General features: G+C 40.8%; 1 protein-coding gene across 2 annotated transcripts in view; it reads right to left on the bottom strand.

Moving 5' to 3' along the window:
- LOC122107120 (protein argonaute-1) overlaps positions 1-23788 on the bottom strand; it is a 42391-nt gene that overhangs the window by 6174 nt on the left and 12429 nt on the right. Inside the window, exons 8-16 of one of the 2 annotated variants that reach the window (XM_042678731.1) lie at positions 23344-23491; positions 16944-17063; positions 16466-16597; positions 16208-16341; positions 10518-10702; positions 6819-6978; positions 6544-6634; positions 5100-5294; positions 516-650 (exon numbers count right to left, since the gene is read on the bottom strand). In XM_042678731.1, the coding sequence (XP_042534665.1) occupies positions 516-650; positions 5100-5294; positions 6544-6634; positions 6819-6978; positions 10518-10702; positions 16208-16341; positions 16466-16597; positions 16944-17063; positions 23344-23491 (1300 nt within the window). The remainder of the gene's footprint in view (positions 1-515; positions 651-5099; positions 5295-6543; positions 6635-6818; positions 6979-10517; positions 10703-16207; positions 16342-16465; positions 16598-16943; positions 17064-23343; positions 23492-23788) is intronic. The other variant, XM_042678739.1, reaches the window with a different exon arrangement.

The raw sequence follows: 23788 nt of genomic DNA, 5'->3' as shown, positions 1-23788 counted from the left end.
CAAAGAATTCCAAGAACAACGACATAAGCTCCTATGATTATATCTTCAAGATCTAGAGGGTTCTAGGTCTTGAAAATAATAGGTTTCTAAAGTCAACCAGATCTATGTTCAGGTTATGATTATGCCATTTATTAGGTTTGGATTTTAATATCATTTAACCTTTCTGAGATGATAATATCTATCTTCAGAAGGATCCTGTAAGACACCTCAAACAATGTCTGGTATAACGTGTGGCACAAAGGAAAAGCTCAACAAGTAAAACTTCTCTTCTCTGGGAACTGGTCTAGGTCAGGAAGCTAGGAGGAGGGAGAATAAGTACAAGGGAAGAAGAGCAGCAGACACTTAGGGAAGGGAGTAGTAGAGAACGGACTACAAGAGGCAAAAGAAAGAGGAAGCCATAGAGTATGCCATAGAAGAGAACTAAATTCCCAGACTTCTTCTTAAGGACTTCTCTGTCAAGACAAAGGAAACAGACAGTATGAGGATACTGATGACCTCAATAATCTTTCACTTACTCGCTCATTCTTGTCAGCACAAAAAAGTCGGGTATGATGGCGTTTCTGCACCACAATGTAAGTGATCCCAGGCTGGTAGTCCTTTTCCAGTTTGATGCAGGCATCACGAATGGCAAGCAGCTCATAGTGGAGGATCTAGGCACAGTGTGAGCAGGGAGACAAAGAAAGACACAACTCTTCTTGAGTTTACACACTGTACTAAACTAAAAAGTTTAACACATTCAATATACTCTTTTGCAGTCTCCTTTCAAAACTGATACTCAACAATGATAGGCTCTTCTTGCCAAAATCAACCTTGATATGTTCCTATAAAATCTTGGCTTGAAGGCTTGGCATCAAAAGATATCCTAACTACTTAGGAGGCTTAAATTGGGAGATCATAGTTTAAGGGAACCTGGGCAGAAAAATGTGCAAGACCTCTTGTTAACAAAGAGCTAGATGTGGTGAGGTCCACTTGTTATTCATGCTACAATGAAAACCCTACCTTAAGTAGATTGTGCCCAAGCATCAAGTTAGGCAAGATGCAGTATTTTAGAGCCCAGTGGCAGTGGGTTATGCCTATAATCCTAGCTAATCAGGAGGCTGAGATCCAGGGATCAGCACTTGAAACCAGCCAGAGGAGGAAAGTCCATTAGAGTATTATCCCCAATTAACTACCAGAAAACTGGAAGTGGTGCTGTGGCTCAAAGTGGTAGCGCGCTAGCCTTGACTGAAAAAGCTCAGGCACAGTGCCCAGGCCCTAAGTTCAAGTCCCACAACTAACAACAACAACAACAACAACGAATTACAAGCATAAATTGACAGGGCTTGAGTGGTTCAGCAGTAAGAGCAGGAGTTCAAACTCCACTACAACCAAAAACAAAAAGGGAAATATAAAACATAAAAATAAGGGCTGGGAAAGTGGCTCAGTGGTAGAGGGCCTTGCATGCATGGGTTCGACTCCTTAGCACCACGTAAGTAAAAAAAGCCAGAAGTTGGGCTGGAAAGGTGGCCCAGTGGTAGAGCGCTTGCCTTGCATGCATGAGGCCCTGGGTTTGATTCCTCAGCACCACATAAGCAGAAAAAAAAAGCTGGAAGTGGCACTGTGGCTCAAGTGGTAGAGTGCTAGCCTTGAGCTGAAGAGCTGAGGGACAGCGCCCAGGCCTAGAGTTCAGGCCCCACGACCGGACCCCTCCCCCCCAAAAAAAAAAAAAAAGCCAGAAGTGGCGCTATGGCTTAAGTGGTAGAGCGCTAACCTTGAGCTGAAGAGCTGAGGGACAGCATCCAGGCCCAGAGTTCAGGCTCCATGACTGACAATAAATAAATACATAAAGATATAAAATCAAAGTTCAGCTGGGCGCCAGTGGCTCACGCCTGTAATCCTAGCTACTCAGGAGGCTAAGATCTGAGCATTGTGGTTCAAAGCCAGCCTGGGCAAGAAAGTCTGTGAGACTCTTCAATTAACCACCAGAAAACTGGAAGTGGCGCTGTGACTCAAGTGGTAGAGTGCTTGCCTTGGGCTGAAGAGCTCAGGGCCAGTGCCCAGGCCCAGAGTTTTAAGCCCATGACCGACATTAAAACACACACACAAACACACACCAAAGTTCACAGAAAAAAAAAATTACTAAAATCATAATGTCTATGGGCTAGGAAGGTGGCTCAGTGGTAGAGTGCTTGCCTTGCATACATGAGGCCCTGGGTTCAATTCCTCAGAACCACATAAGCAGAAAAAGCAGGAAGTAGCACTGTGGCTCAAGTTGTAGAGCACTAGCCTTGAGCTGAAGAACTGAAGGACAGCATTCAGGCCCAGAGTTCAGGCCCCACAACCAACAAAAAAAAAAAAAAAAAAATTAATGAAATAAAATAAAATAACAATATTTAATGTTAAGTCAATTTAAAGATCAAGAAGATAATGGGAATCCAGGCACTGGCACTGGTGTCTCTCACCTATCGAGTAGCTATCCTAGCTACTGAGAAGTCTGAAGATCAATGTTCAAAGCCAACCTGGGCAGGAAAAGTCTGTGAGACTGTTACCTCCAATTAACCACAAAAAGATAGATATGGAGCTGAGGCTCAAGTGATAGAGTGCTAGCCTTGAGCAAAAAAATCTCAGAGAGAGCATCCAGGCCAGGAGTTCAAGTACACACACATACAAAAAAGATAAGCTAAGGAAGCTACCGTAGGCCAATAATCATAGGCAACAGTTACCTGCAGCCATGAATATCAAATATACAAAGACAAAACTGCAGGGTAGGGACAGGGTACTCAGTTAGGGATAGAGCATGTGCTTAGTATTCATAAGGCCTTCAATTCTCAGCAGCATTCTCCTGCCAAAAACAAACTTGTACGGTAGGAAATTTGAAAAATTATTTGAAATCAATTAAAAAGAGTCTTTAAACCGAGTAGTTTTTCTTTTAATATGCCGGTCCTAGGGCCTGAATTCAGGGTTAGGCACTGTCTTTGGGCCTTTTTCTCCAAGACTGTGTTTTAACACTTGAACCACAGCTCTATTTCTGGCTTTTCTGGTGCTTAATTGGAGATGTCGCACAGACTTTCTTGCCCAGGCTAACTTCGAACCTAGATCCTCAGATCTCAGCCTCCTGAGTAAACACTATGCCTGTATTTTATTAACAGTTATTATAAAGATGACATACAGAGAGGTTACAGTTACAATAAGTCAGGTAAAGAATTTCTTTCTTTTTTTTTTTTTGTCGGTCCTGGGGCTTGAACTCTGGGCCTAAGTGCTGTCCCTCAGCTTTTCAGCTAAAGGCAAACGCTCTACCACTTGAGCTACAGCGCCGTTTCTGGTTTTCTGGTGGTCTATTGGAGATAACAGTTTCACGGACTTTCCTGCCCGGGCTGGCTTTGAATCGAGATCCTCAGATCTCAGCCTCCTGAGTAGCTAAGATTACCGGTGTGAGCCACTGGTGCCCAGCTAAGAATTTCTTTTTGAACAATGTCACTCCTTCCTTTTTCTAAACCAAGTTTCATATGTTATATTAACCTCAAATTATTAAATCCCTTTAGATATTCTTTTACCTCCTCCATTAATGTTACTAATAATATCTGCCTCATAAATCTACTATGAAAACTAAGATAAGGAATTAAGTAAAGGTATAGAAAACTTGGCAAGGCTTAGTAACAGTGCTTTCCTAAACAGTAAAATTTGAACCCAAGGGAATGTGAAGCCACTAGACATTTTTGAAAAGTAGTGATAAAATACATCTATCTGGCATTTTAGCAAATATGGATAACTTAGAAAAAAACTGAGCATAATGATTAAGAGCATGAACTTGGGAATAAGACCATGTGTCTGAATCTCAGTTCCATCACTCATTAGCCTGAGTTACAATGAAGAATCATTTAACAGGCTGGGAAGGTGGCTCAGTGGTAGAGTGCTTGTCTTGCATGCATGAAGCCCAGGGTTTGATTCCTCAGCACCACATAAGCAGAAAAGGCCGGAAGTGGCACTGTGGCTCAAGTGGTAGAGCGCTAGCCTTGAGCTGAAGAGCTGAGAGACAGCGCCCAGGCCCACAGTTCAGACCCCACAATCGATAAAAAAAAAAAATAATAATAATAAATTAACATTTCCAGGGCTGGGAAGGTGGCACAGTGGTAGAGCGCTTGCCTTGCATGCATGAGGCCCTGGGTTTGATTCCTCAGCACCATATAAGAAAAAAGCTAAAAGTGGCGCTGTGGCTCAAGTGGTAGAGCGCTAGCCTTGAGCTGAAGAGCTGAAGGATAACGCCCAGGCTCAGAGTTCAGACCCCAAGACTGGACCCCCCCCCAAAAAAAAATTAACATTTCCCAGCCTTACTTTTCTCATTGGCCAAATGAGAACAGTCACCTATTTCCCAGAGCAATTAACTATAAACACTAAATAGAACATGAAGGGCTAAGCACAGTTCATAACACATAAAACATGACCAATACATAGTATTTAATGGTAGTTCAGGGGCTGAGAAGGTAGCTCAGTGGTAGAGTGCTTGCTTTGCATGCATGAAGCACTGGGTTTGATTCCCCAGCACTACATAAGAAAAAGCTGGAAGTGGTAGAGCACTAGCATTGAGCTGAAAGGCTGAGGGACAGAGTCAGGCCCACAGTTCAAGCCCCATGATCAAAAAAAAAAAAAAAAAAAAGATTAGTTCATACACTAGTCTAAACAGGATATGAAGGCTTAGCAATGAGACCAGACAGGAAGAGCATCACAAAAGGAAGTTGACAGCGTTTATTCTGAAACTGGAGGTCCTGGACCATCAGCATTATCTAGGAACTTGATAGACTTACCAATTCTAGAGCTTACATCCTAGACTTGTTGAAATGGAAATTCATTATTTGCACACAAAGCCCTCTGGGTGAGGTTGAGGTTTATTACCATTTGAGAACTATTGGTATAAACAGCTTTTAACATAAACCAACTAGTAAATAGACTAAAGGCTTTCAGTTACAACATCTATAGATCAATTGTGATCCTTGACCCCAAGCCTATCTCATTTACCAAAATGTCCTAAGTAGTGGTATACCATACCAATCATAAAGAAGGTAGAAGTAACTAGTCTTCTAGCTTCAACATGAACATTTTTTTCTACCTACTGCAGACCCTACCTGGGGGAGCTGGCCTTCAGGGACCCCATCTCGGTAGAAGATGATGCGAGTAGGCTTGAAGCGTGTGGACTTGTAGAACTGGATGAGCAGCTCACGCACCATATAGGATAAGTCTTCAATAATTTCCTGCCGTGGTCGCTGTACCCTCACAGTTGCACAGTATCGGCTGGGGTGGGCATCCATACTGCCTACCACCTGACAATCAAGAGAAAGCCTTCAGAATATCACCATCCCTCAGTCAGACTGTGGGTTTGGAGAAACACTTCTTAGCAAGAAAATGGTAACTAAAGGAGTGAGGCTTGGGATCCACAGTTTTAATTCTACCATAATTTAAGTTTTACTTAATCTGACAGGAATATCTGCTTTCACTGCCCTTGCAGTACATATAATACCTTGTGAAAGGCCTACCCTATCCCTTAGGGGTATTAAAGATAATATTAAAGATGATAAAATTAAATTAAATATATAATTAAAGATATAATACTACTAAGTCAAACACTGGCCAGATAAGGTGGCATTAATGCCACAAAGTTGACATTAATCTTGAGGCAGACATTAGAAAAAGCCTATAACTCATACTTCAGAAAAAGCAAGAATTTGAGGCCAGCCTGGTCTACAGTGATTCTATCTCGAGAGAGAGAAAGAGAGAGAAAAAGAGAGAGAGAGAAAATAGTGGTTGGAGGCATGGCTTGGGTGAGCACTAGCCAATGAGTGAAAGCACCAGATACTGAGTTTGAGTCCTAATTTCAGACAATAAACACAACAACAACAACAACAAAAGTAAACAGTGACTTTACCTACGCCAAGTTTACCCCCTCCCATTCACATGCTAAGCTACCCTGAAATTATGACCAGTGATAAGTGTTCTTGTAGTTAGTTGATGCCAATAATGTCCTTTTCGAAAGGGACAGTGCCCATGGCCCAAGGAGGGATGGCTAAGAAAGAAAACTGGAGTAAACATATTGAAGTGTTTTGCTTTCCCTTACACTAAGACAATACTAATATCTAAAAAAAAAAAAAAAATGAGGGTAGAAACGAGATAAAGGAAGGCTGGATTCAAGCAATTTGGAAGCTCTATGGGATACGGAGCAAAAAAAGAGGAGAAAACTAGAGAATGTCTAATCTATTAGATCGATCAAGGGTGAAGGATTTCAGAGAAGATATGTACGTGTGTGTGTGTGTGCGTGTGTGTGTGTCTGTGTGTGTGTGTGTGTGTGAAAAGAGAAAAATATAAATGTAGAACAAAAGTGATGGAAGACTTGGCCAAGTTTCTGGCCACAGATTATACTCTCACTACTCTTTTCTCCTCAAACCAATACCACACAGCATTAACTTTACAGGTAATACAAATACTGAGCTGCAAATACATTTTATGAAGCCAGAGTTAAGGCATGAAAATCATGTGCAGTCTTGAGGGTTAAGCTACAAAGAAAGAATTACTCACTGCTGTGATAGAAGGTTTTTTCCCATCCCCTGCTGGGGGGTGTGTAACATCTGCTCCCAGGAAAATCACTGGCTGTTGAAAGACAGCAGAGCTGAGCAAGAAAGAGAAAATACAATGGTGAGGAACTAGATCTTCACTGCTTGGCACTATCTGATACCCACTTTGGTCTTCTCCCTCTTATATGTCTGATTTAATCTGTTTGGTCAGAGTCCTGACTCTTCATCAATCCCCAGCAGGGTACCATGACAAGAGTAAATGAACAACAGAGTTCATACCGCTGGTGTGGGACTAGGATGTTGTTAATGCCACCAAGTTTCACATTAATCTTGAGGCAGAGATTGGACAAAGTCTGAGGTGAGGTCTTGACCACGTTCTTCACCTGCACACACTGTGTTGCCATTCCCAAGAGTGTATCTCCAACACGTTTCACCTCAGCTAAAGACAGGGAGAGAAATGATGAGTGCAGTCAACAAATTTACTAAATGCCTTGTAAATGCCAGGCAGTCTGTGAAGTACCAAGGGAAACAATGGCGACTAGAAACACATAAGATCCCTACTTTTAAAGTGCTTACCATCTAGTGACTAATTTTAAAAATTGTGAAATTACAACACTGATAAATGCTACAACAAAAAACTACATGGAGCTTTGAGAACATGTAATAGGAGATAATAACCTAGTCAGGAGGATATTTTTGAGCAAGTAATGACTGAACTAAAATGTGGAGAAGAGTTTGAGAGAGCATTCCAGGCCGTGGAACAACATGCAAAAATAAAAATGTATTCTTGACCAAATATGGTGGCGCATGCCTATAATCTCAGTACCTGGGGAGGCTGAGGCAGGAGGTTCAAGAGTTCAAGGCCCACCTGGACCACATAGTGAGTTTGAGGACAGCCCGAGCTACATATTGGCTCAAATTAAATAAATAAATAAATGTTATTTGCTAAATATATTTGAGAAATTGGAAGGCCATGTCAACTAAAAAAAAAGAGAGCAAGGGAAGAACAAAATTTGTTCACTAAACTGATCTGCAGAAGAGATTTGGGAACAGTTATTGGGTTAAGGATATAATTCAGTGGTGGGTACTTGTTTTTAGAACTCAATCCTCAACACCAAAAGAAAAAGTTGAATTGTTGAGATAGAAACAAGTGGACTCAAGAGATATGTAAAGAACTAGCCGGGCGCTGGTGGCTCACGCCTGTAATCCTAGCTACTCAGGAGGCTGAGATCTGAGGATCGATCGCGGTTCAAAGCCAGCCCAGGCAGGAAAGACTGTGAGACTCCTATCTCCAATAAACCACCAGAAAACCGGAAGTGGCCCTGTAGCTCAAGTGGTAGAGCGCTTGCCTTGATCTGAAGAGCTGAGGGACAGCGCCCAGGCCCAGAGTTCAAGCCCCACGACTGACCAAAAAAAAAAAAGAGATATGTAAAAAACTGAGTTAGAGACTAGATGCAAAAGGAAATATCTTTCATGAATAACTTTTAATTTCTAGATTTTCTAGTGTGTATGTGACATTTTGAGTTTGAAGTGCTTTTCTGATATCCTAATAACAACATCATTTAGGTAAATGGCTAGGGAGGGAGGGAAGGAGGAAGGAAGGAAGGAAGAAAGGAAGGAAGGAAGGAAGGAGAGCAGGCAGGCAGGCAGGCAGAAAGAGAAGGAGATAGGGAGGGAAGGAGAAAGGGAGGGAGTGAGGGAGAGAGGGAGGAAAGAGGCAAGTCACAGAGCAGAGAGGGTACATGTAATAACAATACATATTCAGCACAGGTATTATAAAGAATACCTATACATCAGGGCTGGAAACACAGCTAAAGTGGTACAGAACTTGCCTAATAAACATGAGGCCCTGAGTTCAAACCCCAGTTCTGAAGGAGAAAGAAAAAAAAAAGCTAAAATGCGTTATATTTATATGATGGAAAATAAATAATAAACGGTAACTATATACAACATGGACGAATCTCAGAAACTTAACTGAAAGAAGCCAGATGCAACAAAAGTACATACAATACAATTCACCTTAAATCAAAAATAGCTGCCATGGTGTAGGTGTGGGATAGTGATGGTTAACAGTCTGCTAAGTACTTGTTAGTTATGCTGTTGTGACACTATGTGAAAAATCACTCAACTGAACATTTAAGATGTTTATTTGTTTTATTATTTAATAAAAAGCTTATATATTTTTTTAAAAAGTCAATAATGATAGGGCACAATGAATCATGTATGTAATTCCAGCTACTTAAGAGACCAAAAGAGGGAGCACTAATGTTCAAGGCCAGCCCAGGCAAAAAGAAAAAACAACTCACAGTATAATTTGTTTAAGTCAGTTACAACCAGTACTGAAATTCAGAACAGTGTCTTTTCCATTTCTAGTATATGTGGCAAATGAACACTGTAAGATAAAGCTGGAAAGATTAAGGTAAGATTAGGGCCCTGAAAACTCCTGATGGACTAGTGAATGGGTATCAGTGAAGAAGGATTTTTGTGATTGTTATTATTTATTTAGGCATAATTGTTACAAAAGTCTTATCTGGCATTCTTATGCAAGACTTGAAAAGAGCTGGGCACTGGTGGCTCATGCCTGTAATCCTAGCTACTCCGGAGGCTGAGATCTGTGGATTGCAGTTCAAAGCCAGCCCGGGCAGGAAAGTCCATGAGAATCTTATCTCAAATTAACCACCAGAAAACTGGAAGTGGCACTGTGGCTCAAGTGGTAGAGCGATCACCTTGAGCTGAAGAGCTCAATGACAGCACCCAGGCCAGAGTTCAAGCCCCACAACAAAAAAAAAAAACAAAGACTTGAGAAGAAAAGTTAAAATTATGGAAGAGAGAAAGGCTAAAGGGATTAATGAAAATTAAGATTCAAGAGTTGAATCATGACTTTACTACTATAACTTATAACAATAGATAATGGCTGAAATCAGTGAAATGAATGAGAAACAATAGGATGAAAAAAATAAGAGAAAACAGAGGACAGAAAACTGAAGAATACTTGGCAGTCTTAGTGAAGACAAAAAAATAAGGTGGAATAGGGAGAAAAATGCAGAAATCACAGGACTAGGAGAAGTGATAAAGGTAGTAGTGACCTTTGTAGAGGAGGCTGAGGAAAAAGGTAGTCAAGATGGAGGAAAGAAGCTAATGAGTAAGTAGCTGGTGAGGATAGGAGCATAGAGAATATAGAGAACTCATTAACAAAATCCAAAGAAAAACAATAGGAAGTTAAAGGAGATAGCAAATTTGTAGAACCGTGTTATACTGTTTGAAGATTGAAAGGCATGAAGTCTCAAAGGGGCTAGATAGGCACATAAGCAGAGGAGTTGAACTGAGGTAAAAGGAACAATAATGTCTTTAAAAGAGGAGAAATACAAAAAATGGAATGCTGAGCCAGATGCCTATTCAGTTACACACACACACACACACACACACACACACACACACACACCAGATGCCTATTCAGTTAAACACACACACACACACACACACACACACACACACACACACACACACACACACACACACACACCAGATGCCTATTCAGTTAAACACACACACACACACACACACACACACACAAACAAATAAAAAACAGAAAAGAGGAGAGAAATCTCTCAAAATGTCCAGGTCATTACAACAACAACAAAAAAAAAACAGCAGAAACACTACACCTTCTGTTTGGACTATCCTAATAACACACTCCTGAGGACAGGTATCTGGCCATCTTAGCCTAGAAGAAAGCCCAGTACATAAAGTATACCAATGAGTGTTAGTAGAAAGATGTGTGAGGAGGTAAGTCAAACCATGGGCTGACTCAATGATTCATAAAGTATGGTACTTCTTGGATAAAAGGAATACTGATACTAAGAGACATATCTGGCCAAAGCCACAATTCTCTAGACTCCTCCATGTAAAAAGTCCCCAGGAAGGTACTAGCCTTAGAAGAGTGCTACTATCATTATTACTGTTCCAAGAGAACTGTACCATACACTGGCGTCTTCCCAGGTAAGATGACGATAATGAGCTGCAGCCCTGAGTAGGTGTTCTTGAGATGCCGGAACATGGGCTCCACACTGTCTGCCCCCTGTGCATATTTGCAGAAACAAGGCTGACCCTGGATGGGCATCCCTGCATCCTTGGAAATCTTCCGAAGCTGGTCTGTGAAGTTCCTGTAGCACAAGCATGGTCATGATAGGAAGCAGTAAGTCTCACTTGAGACACAAGTGAAATATAATTACAAATGAAATATAGTTACAGCTAGTGTTAAAAAATACATTTATAAAGGGTTGGGAAGGTGGCTCAGTGGTAGAGTGCTTGCCTCGCATGCATGAGGCCCTGGGTTCGATTCCTCAGCACCACATAAGCAGAAAAAGTCAGAAATGGCACTGTGGCTCAAGAGGTAGAGTGCTAGCTTTGAGTGGAAGAGCTGAGGGACAGTGCCTAGGCCCAGAGTTCAAGCCCCACAACTGACAAAAAAAAAAAGCATATAATAATAAAAAAAATACATTTATAAGCCAGGTGTTGGTAGTTCACACTTGTAATCCTAGCTACTCAGGAGGCTGAGCTAGGAGGATCATGGTTCAAAGCCAGCCCAGGCAGGAAAATCCATGAGACTCTGATCTCAAATTAACCACCAGAAAACCACCAGGAAGTGGAGATGTGGCTCAAGTGATAGAGTGCTTGCTTTGAACTGAAGAGCTCAGGGTCAGTGCCTAAGCCCAGAATTCAAGCATCACAACCAACAACAACAACAAAAAAGCATAATCAACTAGTACAACATGTAACTTGCTAAGTGTTTAACTAGAGAGAACACTAAGGAAGTTAAGGGGGCTCAGAGGAGGGACCTATGGGAGTTCCCATGGCTCCTACTTATCCTGCTTGATTGGGATCTATACAGACCTGGAATCCATTAAATACCCAAACAAATAAGCAGTGTCTAAGTGCAAGGCCTTTGTGCTCAAAATAGAGGTCGTTTCAAAGTGTTAAGAGTACAGGAGATACCCCAACTGAGATACCCCAACTGGTGCTTTGAAGCCTAAGAGCCAATTCATAAATGAGTTTTGTTCCTCTGGCTTTTACCCTGGGAAAGGAAAAGAAATTTGGTACAGGGTATATAGCCAGGAGAGTAAATATAAACTATATAATACACTGATGGATTACAATGGATAGCAAATAAGTAAATCTGAAAATATCTTATATTTATTCAAAAGTGTTGAGTGATAGAACACTTGCCTAACATGCACAAGACCCTGGGTTTGGTCCCTAGTACTGAAAACAAAAACAAAACTAAATAATTAAAAACAGTAATATACAAATAGAAAATGGAAGCTGGGTGCTAGCGGCTGAGATCTGAGGATTGCCAGCTTGGGCAAGAAAGTCTGTGAGACTCTTATTTCCAATAAACCACCAGAAAACTGGAAGTGATGCTATGGTTCAAGTGGTAGAGTGCTAGCCTTGACTGAAGAGCTGAGGGACAGTGCCCAGGCCCAGTGTTCAAGCCCTATGGCCAACAAAAAAAAAGAAAATTGAAAACAGAAGTGAATGTTTAGACATGTTATTAGACAATACTTAAATATCAATAATTTTACTAAGAAAAGTATTTGTAATCTCATCTAAAATTTTAAATCAGCTGGGCACAGGTGGCTCATGTCTACAATTTTCAGAAGCTGAGATCTGAGGATTGAGGTTCAAAGCCAGCCCCAGCAGAAAAGTCCATGAGATGCTTATCTCCAATTAACCACTAGAAAACCTTAAGAGGTACTGTGGCTGAAAGTGGTAGAGGCTAGCCTTGAGCGCAAAAGCTCAGGGACAGTGTCCTGGTCTAGAGCTCAACCCCCATGAATGACAAAACAAATAAAATAAAAATTTAAATCCTTGGGCTGGAAAGGTGGCTCCGTGGTAGAGTGCTTGCCTTTCATGCAAGCCTGGCCCTGGCTTCGATTCCTCAGTACCACATAAGCAGAAAAAGCTGGAAGTGGTGTTGTGGCTCAAGTGGTAGAGTGCTAGCCTTGAACTGAAGAGCTGAGGGACGGTGCCCAGGCCCAGAATTCAGGCCCCACGACCGACAATAAAAAAAATAAATTTAAATCCCTTATATATGTATAGTTTTTAAAATATATAAATTGGATAGGAAGGCTATAATAATGCTTCACAAATGACTGCATCAAAAGGGAGGAATAAGCTAGGTGCTGGTGGCTCATGTCAATTTAACCCTAGCATTTGAAAGACAGAGAGCTGAAGGATCACAGTTTGAAACCAGTGAGGGCAGGAAAGTCTGTGAGACTTCCAAATAACCACCAAAAAAGCCAGAAGTAGAGCTATGGCTTGAGTATTAAAATGCTAGCCTTGAGCAAAAAAGCTCAGGGACAGCACCTAGCCACTGAGTTAAGCCCCAGGATAGGTACAGGAAAAAAAAAATAAATAAAAATAAAGGAGGAATGAGACTAGGATGGAAGATACAAATGAATATCAAATTTATTTATAATGTGTATTTTTGAAAAAAAAAGTTTGACAAAATTGAGTGTTTTTAATACTGTTCTCTGCATTTATCATTCTCTAAAAATAAACATTAAAATAAAAAGCTACAACCTGACCATTCCTTCACATGAATAAGAGTTATTTCTTCCATTTCTCTGTGTTGCACACAACTGTAGTGTAGCTACCAAAAATGCTGATGCATTTAGCAGACTGTGTTAACAGGTTTCATTAATAGTGAGTTATTCCCTATGTCCTCTTGACTCCCAACTATACTCAGAATACTGTATCCAGTATTGGTAACCAAAAAGTGTTGAGAGATGTCTAGAGTAGGAAATCTCTTGCAATTCTCTTCTAAAAGCAATAGAGTCTCTTTAGTAAGAAAAATAAAAACTTTTGTTTTCTTGAGAGTTGAAAAAACTTTCTCATCCATACATAAATGCCAAATTTCTACAATTCCATAGCAACCACGATGCCTTCTCTTTCCTTCCAGTGCGATGAGTGCCTTTTCTCTCTGTTTGGATACCCTCTTTCTACAGACGTAAGGAGACTTTGCTCTGTGTATGTACTAGGTTTTTTTTTGTTTTTTAATTCTATTTTCAGCCTCTGCTTACTACGCTCATTCTTCCTGGAAAATCTTCTCATTTACTGTCATGGTTAAATACTCAGAAATCTTTATTTGTAGCCCTAAATCACACATCAAACTGGGTATCATCACTGACCTACTGCTCAAGTCTCATTTTTATCTCCTGTATCTAAGAGTCACTGGGAGAAGAGGATGACCAAAATATTAACCCCTTGCAAGTCTAGTTTTATCAGTTTCCAAAAGAATTAGAAGTAGGGGAGGACACAAGGGTAAGAGAAGCACACCAGAAGGCTGGGGCATGGTTCAAATAGTAGAGGATCTGCTTAGCAAGTGCAGAGCCCTGAGTTCAAATCCTAATACAGCAATAAAGAAAAAAAGAGAGAAACACAGACATAGATCAGGGTTACCAAAGAGATAGCTATAGCAAAAAGGCAGAGTCATCCAATATTGCTAAGGGCTTACCCTCAATACCAGATCAAGTTAAGGAATAAGTACCCTCATTTAAGCTAAAACCTAAAGAACACAGGAGCTGGGCACTGGTGGCTCATGCTTGTAATCCAAGCTACTCAGGAAGCTGAGATCTGAGGATCACAGTTCAAAGCCATCCTAGGAAGGAAAAAGTCTAGTGAGACTCTTATCTCCAATTATCCACCAAAAATCCAGAAAGAGCTGTGGCTCAAGCAGTGGAGTATTAGTCTGGAGCAATAAAAGCTTAGGGACAGTGCATGCCCAGGCCCTGAGTTCAAGCTTCAGTACTGGCACCAAAAACAAAGAAATGAACAGGAAAAGGGGAGAGAAGGAGTGAAAGAGAAGAAGAGAAGAAGAGAGAGAGAAATAAAGAAAGAAATGAAGAAAGAATGAAGAAAGAAAGAGAGAGAAATAGAGAAAGAGAGAGACAAAGGAAGGAAGGGAAGGAGGGAAAGGAAAGGGAAAAGGAAAAGGAAAAAGAAAGGAGAAGGAGGGGATGGAGCCAGAGAGGGAGAGAGAAAGGGAGAGAAGGAAAGAGGGAAGGAGGGAGGGAGAGAGGAAGGAAGGAAGAAGGGAAGGAAAGAAGGGAAGGAGAGAGGGAGAGAGAAAGGAAGGAAGAAAGAAAGAAAAAAGAGAGAGGAAGGAGCAAAGAAACAGGAAAAGGTAGAAAAAGAAGAGGAAAGAGGAGGAAGAAGAGGGAAAAAAAAATCTTTTGAAAATAAACTACAATTTGTGATGGTGGTGGCTATATATTTGGATATGGTAGGTCGGTAGGGAGAGGAGAGGCCGGCCCATTGTCACTGAATCCTTCAAGAGCTGCTAGAACTGATTACCAAGACAGCAAGGCTATCTGAAGCCACAAGGGCCATATGTCTCCATTATTTTCATCACACCAAAATGGTCAGCTCCACTGACTCTTACACATTCCCAAAATACAGTGATCCCACTCTACATCTAGAGACACAACACCATACACTTTAATAAGTGTGTTTTGTGATTTTTTTTAACATATTGCAATAAAAAAGGGAAATGTCTGTGCATTTTTTCATTTATTTATTCACTCACTAGAGCCATTATTCCTCCAGCCTGTTTATGTTAAACCATCTGATATAAAGTAAGAATTTTCTTTTTATTTTTTTGAGAAGGGCCTCACTACATTGCCCACAGTGGTCTTAGACTTGTGGCTGGAACTGTGGGTACATGCCACCATGACAGAGCTTGTCATAACCTGTATTTTGCAGTATATGGATAAACCCTAAGTTCTCAGAGAAGTTAGGCAAGTGTTTTGCCACTGAGCTTTAAGCCATCTGGTAATATCATTTTCCTCCTTTCTGCTATCTACTCCCAGCCCCTTAGACATGATGATACTCTTCCAACTATGGTCTCCTAATTCAGGCCACTTGGACCTGAGTGAACAAATTCTATTCATAAAGCACAGCTTAGAGGACCAGCTAAAACAGTTACTTTTTGTTGTTTTTCCCAATTAGAAACACAAATTTTGAAGCTGAGATCTGATTTGGTATTAATTCTAATATGTTCTTGATGTGTAAACTTTGGACAAGTTATTTAACCTCTTTAACCCTGAGTCTCCTAAAACTGGGAATATCATTACCTACTCTATGAACACAAAACAAGAGAAACAGCCAAGCACTAGTGGCTCATGTCTATAATCCTAGCTACTCAGGAGGCTGAGATCTGAGGGTTGTGGTTAAAAGCCAACCCAGGCAGGAAAGTTCATGAGACTGTTAGCTTTAATTAACCACCAAAACGCCAGAAAGTAAAGTTGGGTTCAAGTTATGGCAGAGTGTTAGCTCTGAGCAAAAAAAACTCAGGGACAGCACCCAAATCCTGAGTTCAAACTCCCTGATCGAAACAAAAAAAGAGAGAAAGAGAGAGAAAGGAACACAAGTGAGGTACATAAGTACAATGTTGGTATAAACATTATAATAATCACTACTACTACTACTAAAGTCTCCTTATGCCTTTTATTAGAGACAGAAAAGGAACAGTGTGAACCAGAATGGACAAAGCAGACTGAGTCAAGACAAAAGAGCAGACTATAAATCAATCTTGACCTCTGGGTGGGCAAGAACAGTGGCTCTGAGGTCTTTCCCACACTTCCAACCCCACACCCAACCCTCCTTACTTGAGCACCTCTTCTCGACATTGTTTTTGGGGTGCGAAGCAGGCGATGGCCCAGACTTTGATCTCAATACCATTGTAGAACTGTTTCCCACGCATGTCCCAGACACCTTGGTTGGGTGTGGCAATGGCCCGGTTCTGGGGATAGGCAGAGGGGGCGCCCAGGTGAGCCTCAATAGAGCCAAGTGGGTAGGGAACAAAAGCCCCTGGCTATACAATCCAACCACCCCCATATGCCCCAGAGATGTTGTCTGGCCCTGACCCTGCTCACCCGGCCGCCGTACTGCAAGATGGGCGCCGGCAGCACTCGCCCTGTCACCTCCGTCATGTCATCCTTCACTTTGATTCCAAATTCTTGGATATAGGGATCCAGATTGTAGCTGGCATTCTTCATCTACAGAGCAAAATAAGGAAATCTCAGGAAAGCAGTAGTCTGGCAATCACCCTCTTGAGGAGTAAGTTCTAAGGAGAAGCTGAAACTACAAAGAAATAGCACTAAAAAGGAATGTGAAGATGAGGACAGGTAGAGAATAAAAAGGAATAGAAGTCGATAATGAAGGAAATTATAAAGGAGGGGAAAAAGAAGCAAAATAACTGAAGGGTCAAGAAGCAAGAACAACCCAATGGAGTTATAGGCAACACATTCAGACCTGGGTTCTCCTTGAGTACAGCATTAAAGTACTCTCAAGGCCCCTACAGGCTGGGTAAATAAACAATCATTTCTCTACAGCTCCACTAACCAGGCGACTGATTTCCTCCTGTCTGTCTGGTGCCGACCTAGCTGTAGCCTTTATCATAGTTGAAGTCTGGTTGTCTGTCAGCTTCTTAATGCAGCGTTGTCCAGCCACTATGTTACAGACCTGAGAAAATGAGAAAGACAGATAGCTCTGGCTTGAATATAGGATATCAACCCGAAATCTTGACTATAAACCGTTGTAAATGGACTACACAATGGCTATATATGCATATATTCTTGAGATTTACTTGATGTGTAAGTCTGAGAATATGTGTATATAACAAAAGGGAGTACTACTTCCTTGTTGCTAAGAATTTGGTATCCAAAACCAGATTTGGGATCAGATAGTTTATGTTAATAATAACAATTTTATGGAGTTGTCTGGAGATTAAAAATGGAATTAAGCCATGGCTCACATTTTATAATCTTCCTATTTAGGAGGCTGAGATCTAAGGATTGAGGTTCAAAGCCAGTCTGGGCAAGAAAGTCCATGAGATTCTTATCTCCAATTAACCACCAAAAAGCTAAAAATGGAACTGTGGCTTGAACTCTGGGCCTGGGCACTGTCCCTGAGCTCTTCAGCTCAAGGTTAGCACCCTTCCACTTGAGCCACAGCACCGCTTCCATTTTTGTTTTTTTTGCTTATGTGGAGCTGAGGAATCAAACCTAGGGCCTCATGTATGCAAAGCAAGCACTGAGCCACCCTCCCAGCCAAAGCTTTGCATTTCTAAGTGAAGTTACCTTGAGCAGATCTCTTGACTACTCTGAGATTCAGTTTGTTTGTTTTTTGTTTGTTTGTTTTTGTAGGTCACGGGGGCTTGAACTCTAGGCCTGGGCACTGTCCCTCAGCTCTTCAGCTCAAGGCGAGCTTTCAACCACTTGAGCCACAGCACCACTTCCAGTTTTCTGGTGGTGGTTTATTGGTGATAAGAGTCTCATGGACTTTGCTGCCTGGGCTGGTTTTGAACAGTGATCCTCAGATCTCAGCCTCCTGAGTAGCTAGGATTATAGGTATAAGCCCACTGATGCCCAGCTAAGATTTAGCTTCTTTTTATCTCAGACATGAGAAAAAATATGAGCTGTCTCATATTGTTGTGGAGACTCAGATGCAATGAAATGTTTACATGAGGCCAATGTTCTCTATGTACTAACTGTTGTCCTTATTCCTAGAGTTTACGATAAGCAATGGGAGGGAAAAGCAGGCCAAAGTCACTTGCTTTTAAATTCCATAGTCTAAAGAATATACAAAATAACAAATTCATAAGGAGCATCCAAAATTATTAAAATTTACTGTTTTAAAGGTGATTTAAAGTTATAGCACTATCAATAGATGGTTTCAGCTATAAAATTAACACTACCAGGACTAAAACAGGGGTGTGATAAAATGGTAACTGGTAACAGACATGGTAGTGAAAATGCTGTGTGATTCCTCAAAAAAATTAAACATAGTATTACCATATGAATGTGAAAGTTAACTTAAATATAGTTACATATGAAAATATATACAGGACAGTATACATATATATATATATATATATATATATATATATATATATACAATCAAATTGAATGAAGTATGGTGTACACAGAGGTGGAGCAATTAACCCACAGCTTAACAAAATGAATACCTGGAAACTGAAATAGGTCTTTTCTGAAGAGCATAAAGCTTTAAAGGAGGAGGGTGAACAAATGTAGGATACATACATGAGAACGGAACAAGGCAACATGAGGGAGCAGGAAAGAGGAGAAGCAAAGAATGATGGAGAGGTGACATTGATCAAGATACATTGTACACATAAATAGACATGTTGAATTGAAACCCCTTTCTACAACTATATAAGGACAATAAAAATATTTTTTAAAAAGAAATTACTGGGGGGGTAAAGGGGGGGAGGCTGGGAAGGGATGGGAAGGGTAAACAAAGGAGGAGGCTACAATGCTTGATAAGAAACGTACTCATTATCTTGCCCATGTAATTGTAACCCCTCTATACAGGACTTTCACAATAAAAAATAAAAAAAAAAAAAATTACTGGGCTAGGAATGTGGCTTAGTGGTACAGGGCTTGCGTAACATGCATGAAGCCCTGAGTTTGATTCCTTGTACCACATACACAGAAAAAGCCGAAGTGGCACTGTGGGTCAAGTGGTAGAGTGCTAGTCATGAGCAAAAAGAAGCTCAGGGACAGTGCATAGGCCCTGAGTTCAAACCCCAGGACTGGCAAAAAAAAAAAAATCCTTAGATTTAAGCTTGGAGCGGGTGGCTAACCCCTGTAATCCTACCTACTCAGGAGGCTGAGATCTGAGGATCATGGCTCAAAGCTAGCCAGGGCAGGAAAGTCCGAGAGACTCTTATCTCTAATAAACCACTCAGAAAACCAGAAGTGGCTCAGTGGCTCCAGCGGTAGAGCACTAGCCTTGAGCTGAAGAGCTGAGGGACAGCACCCAGGCTCACAGTTCAAGCCCCAGGACCCACCAAAAAATGAAAAGAAAGAAAGAAAGAAAGAAATTACCATATAAACTAGTAGTCTACTTCTAGGTATGGAATCAGAAGAAAAAAAACCAGAGGCTTGAACAGGTATATATACACCTGCTATAGACACGCCTTTGTTCATGGCAGAATTACAGTAGCTACAGTTTATTAGTGGATAAAAATTTAATGCAAATGGCATTACACTTGTAATCCTAGCTACTTGGGAGGCTGAAGCCAGCCCAGGTAGGAAAGTCCATGAGACTCTCATCGCTAATAAACTACTCAGAAAAAGCTGGAAGTGGTACAATAGCTCAAGTGGTAGAACACTAGCCTTGAGCACAACCTGGCTCAGGGACAGTACCCAGGTCCTGAGTTTAAACCCTAGAACTGGCAAAAAAAAAAAATGCAGGAAGCCAGGCGTCAGTGGCTCAAGCCTGTAATCCTAGCTAGTCAGAAGGCTGAGATCTGAGGATCAAAGTTCGAAGCCAGCCCAGGAAGAAAAGTCTGTGAGACTCTTATCTCCAATAAATCACCAGAAAAACGGAAGTGGTTCTGTGGCTCAAGTGGTAGAGTGTTGAGCCTTGAGCTGAAGAGTGCCGGGACAGCACCCAATCCCAGAGTTCAAGCCCGATGACTGACAAAAAAAAAAAAAAAATGCAGGAAATTCTAAGATCCCACAACATGAATGAATCTTGTTGATATGCTAAGAGTAATAAGCCAGGCTATGATGGAAAAATATTAACGATGTCATTTATATACATTACCTAGAATACTCAAATTCATAGAAACATAAAGTAGAATAGTCATTGCTAGGGCTAGAGGGGAGAGATGCAGAGAGCTGCTATTTCCTTGGTATGATTTCAGTTTGGGATGGTGAAAATTTCTGGAGATGAATAGTGGTGATATATAACACTGTAAACATACTTAGTGCCACAAAACTCTACACTTAACTGTTAAAATGGTAAATTTCATGTAATGCATATTTTACTGCAATATGACAAAAAAAGGATGATAGCAGGAATGAACTATTTAAATATGAACATATCATTTTGCTGAGCCTTTCAGCGTTACTGGATAACAATTTAATGAAAGTGTTGAACTGGATTGGAGGCTATTTCTAGTTTCTACCTATGAAGATTCAAGTAATTCATTGTTCTACTCTAAAGTTTTCCAATAGATTCCTATTATGATTAGAGTAAAATCCAACCTGACCAAAACTTTGAACCTTATTAGTTTGTTGATAGAATTGTAAAATAGCAATGACACTTTGGGAAACAGTCTGACACATCCTCAAGATGTTAAACATAATTATACACACATATAAAGTATACTACTATACGACATCTGGCCTAACCTGTTTTATTATTTTTGTTTGGGGCTGGCAAGGTTTAAACTCAGGGCCTTAAACTCTCATTTGACCTTCTTGCTCAGAGCTGACACTCTACAACTTGAGCCATACCTATTAGTTTGGCATTTTGCTGGTTAATTAGAAATGGACTGTTGTAGACTTTTCTGCCCAGGCTGACTTTGAGCCACCATTCTCCAGATTGCAACCTCCTGAACAGGTAAGCTTATAGGCATGAGCCTCTACTGCCTGGCTTGTTTATTATTCTTATAGCACTTACTACCATCTGAAACTGTGTTTTTTTTTACTGTTATATTTACTGTCTTTCCCTTCCAGAAAATAAATTCCATAACAGCAAGAATCTTGTCTGTCTTACAAATCTCTATATTCCCAGAATTTAAGAGTTTATAACACATACTAAAGCATAATAAATCAAGAAATAATCATTACATGAATTAATCACCTTGAAAACTATTGTTTAAACAGAACTATTGTTGGGCTAGGGGATTAAGTGGTACAATGACTGATTAGCAAGCATGTACCCCAGTACCATCAAAACAAAAACAAAACAACAATGAGCAGAAATCATGTTAATCTGCTAGCAAATCTCAGCTTACAATATATAGTAACAACTCTCAGTTGGAATTGTCCCTAATGATTTGTGGATCTACTTCCCCATTGCAATTTTGGAGAATGAACCTATGGTCTTCCACTTACTAGATAAGTGCTCTATCACCTGAAGTATGCCTCCAGTCCAAAACTTGTTATACTTCAAAAAATATTGTTTTCTTCCCCCTTTCTGTGCCATCAGCAGCTACTACTTTTGAAGGTCTTTTCTCAGTCTCATTTCCTTGGGTTAGTTGTGATATGCTTGAAGCTCACAGGAGGCTTGAACTTCGGTCTAAGCTATCTGACTTCTGCTACTGTAAAAAAGGGGATAGTGTAGGCTAGTGTTCCTTCAACTTTAATGTATATGTAAATCCCCTTTGGACCTCCTTAAAAGACAGATTCTGACTCAGTATATATGGGTAGAGATTCTGCATTTAAAAGAAGCTTTCAAGTAATATCTATTCTGTTGGTACACTGATCATACTTTTTGAGTAACACTGGACCAGACAATGAAGCTGTCAGCAATAGTTTTTCATTAAAAATTTTACTTAGAGTACACCAAACCAAACACAACCCAGTGATTCTGCATGTTTCCACAACTTAAATAGCATTATTATACTTTAACTGCAATATTTCCAAGTATATTGTAGTATTTCTATTGTAATATAAAAGTACATGTCTTACAGCTAAAATTTTTCCTTCCTTCCCTTCTTTCCTTTCTTCCCTCCTCCTCCTTCTTCGCCCTCCCCTCTTTCTCTCTTTCATTCTTTTGCTGGCACTAGGGTTTGAACCCAGGGCCTTGTATTCCTTTGGCCTTTTTGCTCACATCTGGTATTCTACCATATGAGTCACACCTCCAGTTCTTACAACTTTTTCAAAAGGAATACATTAACCATCAGAGAAATAGAATGTACATTATAGGTAATAGTTATCTCCATTTTCTTTCAAATAAAGTATGTTTGTTACTCCTGGTCACTTAGAATCCCTAACTCTAAATGGGGAAAGAGAAATTAAGAGAACATGGGTATGGGTATCTGCTATCTCTGCCCTGACCCAAACTAATTTACTTATTTGGTTTGTTGTTGTTGTTGTTTTGCCAGTCCGAGGACTTGAACTCAGGGCCTGGGCACTATCCCTTGAACCACAGTGCCCCTTCCGGCTTCTTCTGTTTATGTGATACTGAGGAATTGAACCCAAGGCTTCATGCATTGTAGGCAAGCATTCTACCACTAAGCCACATTTCTTTTTTTTTTTTTGGCCAGTCATGGTGTCTGAACTCTGGCCTGGGCGCTGTCCCTCATCTCTTCAGCTCAAGGCTAGTGCTTTACCACTTGAGCCACAGTGCCACTTCCACCTTTTTCTGCTTATGTGGTGCTGAGGAATCGAACCCAGGGCCTCATGCATGCAAGGCAAGCGCTCTACCACTGAGCCACCTTCCCAGCCCCACTAAGCCACATCTCTAGCCCTAATTTACTTATTAAACAGTAAATAAAGCTTGCCCTTCTGCCTAACAGCCCTGATCATGAGAGTAAAAAAAGAATAAGAAAAAAATTAAGCAAGAATGAGGCTTATAGCGGGCGCTGGTGGTTCACGCCTGTAATCCTAGCTACTCAGGAGGCTGAGATCTGAGGATCACAGTTCAAAGCCAGCCCGGACAGGAAAGTCCGTGAGACTCTTATCTCCAATAAACCACTAGAAAACCGGAAGTGGCACTGTGGCTCAAGTGGTAGAGCTCTCGCCTTGAGCTGAAGAGTGTAAGGACAGCGCCCAAGTCCAGAGTTCTAGCCCCACAACCGACCAAAAAAAAAAAAAAAAGAATGAGGCTTGTTACACATAAGAATTACCTACTATCTTCTCAGAATACCAATTTTCCATATTTTAAAATGAGGATGAGATTAGGAACCAACCAACTGACCTCTGATGATCAATGTTAAGGTACAATGCCTGTTACTAGCCCAACCCAAATTTGTCAGTCTCACCTCTAGTGGGAGATAGGTATGCTTTTGTTCCTGGCCAACTTGCAGGCAGGGCAGGTGGGGATACTTGAGCTGAAGATTATATTTCTGTTTGAAATATTGTGCCACAGTGCACTCTACTGTCTGTCCACTCTCCAACTGCAAAGGAAACCTGTTTGGAAAAAAGGAAAGGTGATGTCATCAGCAAGCATTCAATCTTATCTCTCTCTAGATCCACACCACAGAAAGTTTCATCCTTTACTTCTTCCTACTGGACCTCCTTGACCTCTGTCACTCATGAAAAAGCAGATAATACAGGGCTACAAGGGAAAAGCCAAAGATTTGAGGACAAGGTTCCCCAACAGTCAAAGCCATGTCTGACTCATCTATTTTTTGTTGTTGTTGTTGGAGTGGTTGTGGGGCTTGAACTCCGGGCCTGGGCGCTGTCCCTGAGCTCTTCAGCTCAAGG

The sequence above is a fragment of the Dipodomys spectabilis genome, unplaced genomic scaffold, assembly GCF_019054845.1.
Source record: "Dipodomys spectabilis isolate Male_0828 unplaced genomic scaffold, ASM1905484v1 ptg000002l, whole genome shotgun sequence".
Classification (NCBI taxonomy): domain Eukaryota; kingdom Metazoa; phylum Chordata; class Mammalia; order Rodentia; family Heteromyidae; genus Dipodomys; species Dipodomys spectabilis.
Note: the sequence above shows the minus strand (reverse complement) of the source record. Positions and strands in the feature narration are given on the sequence as shown.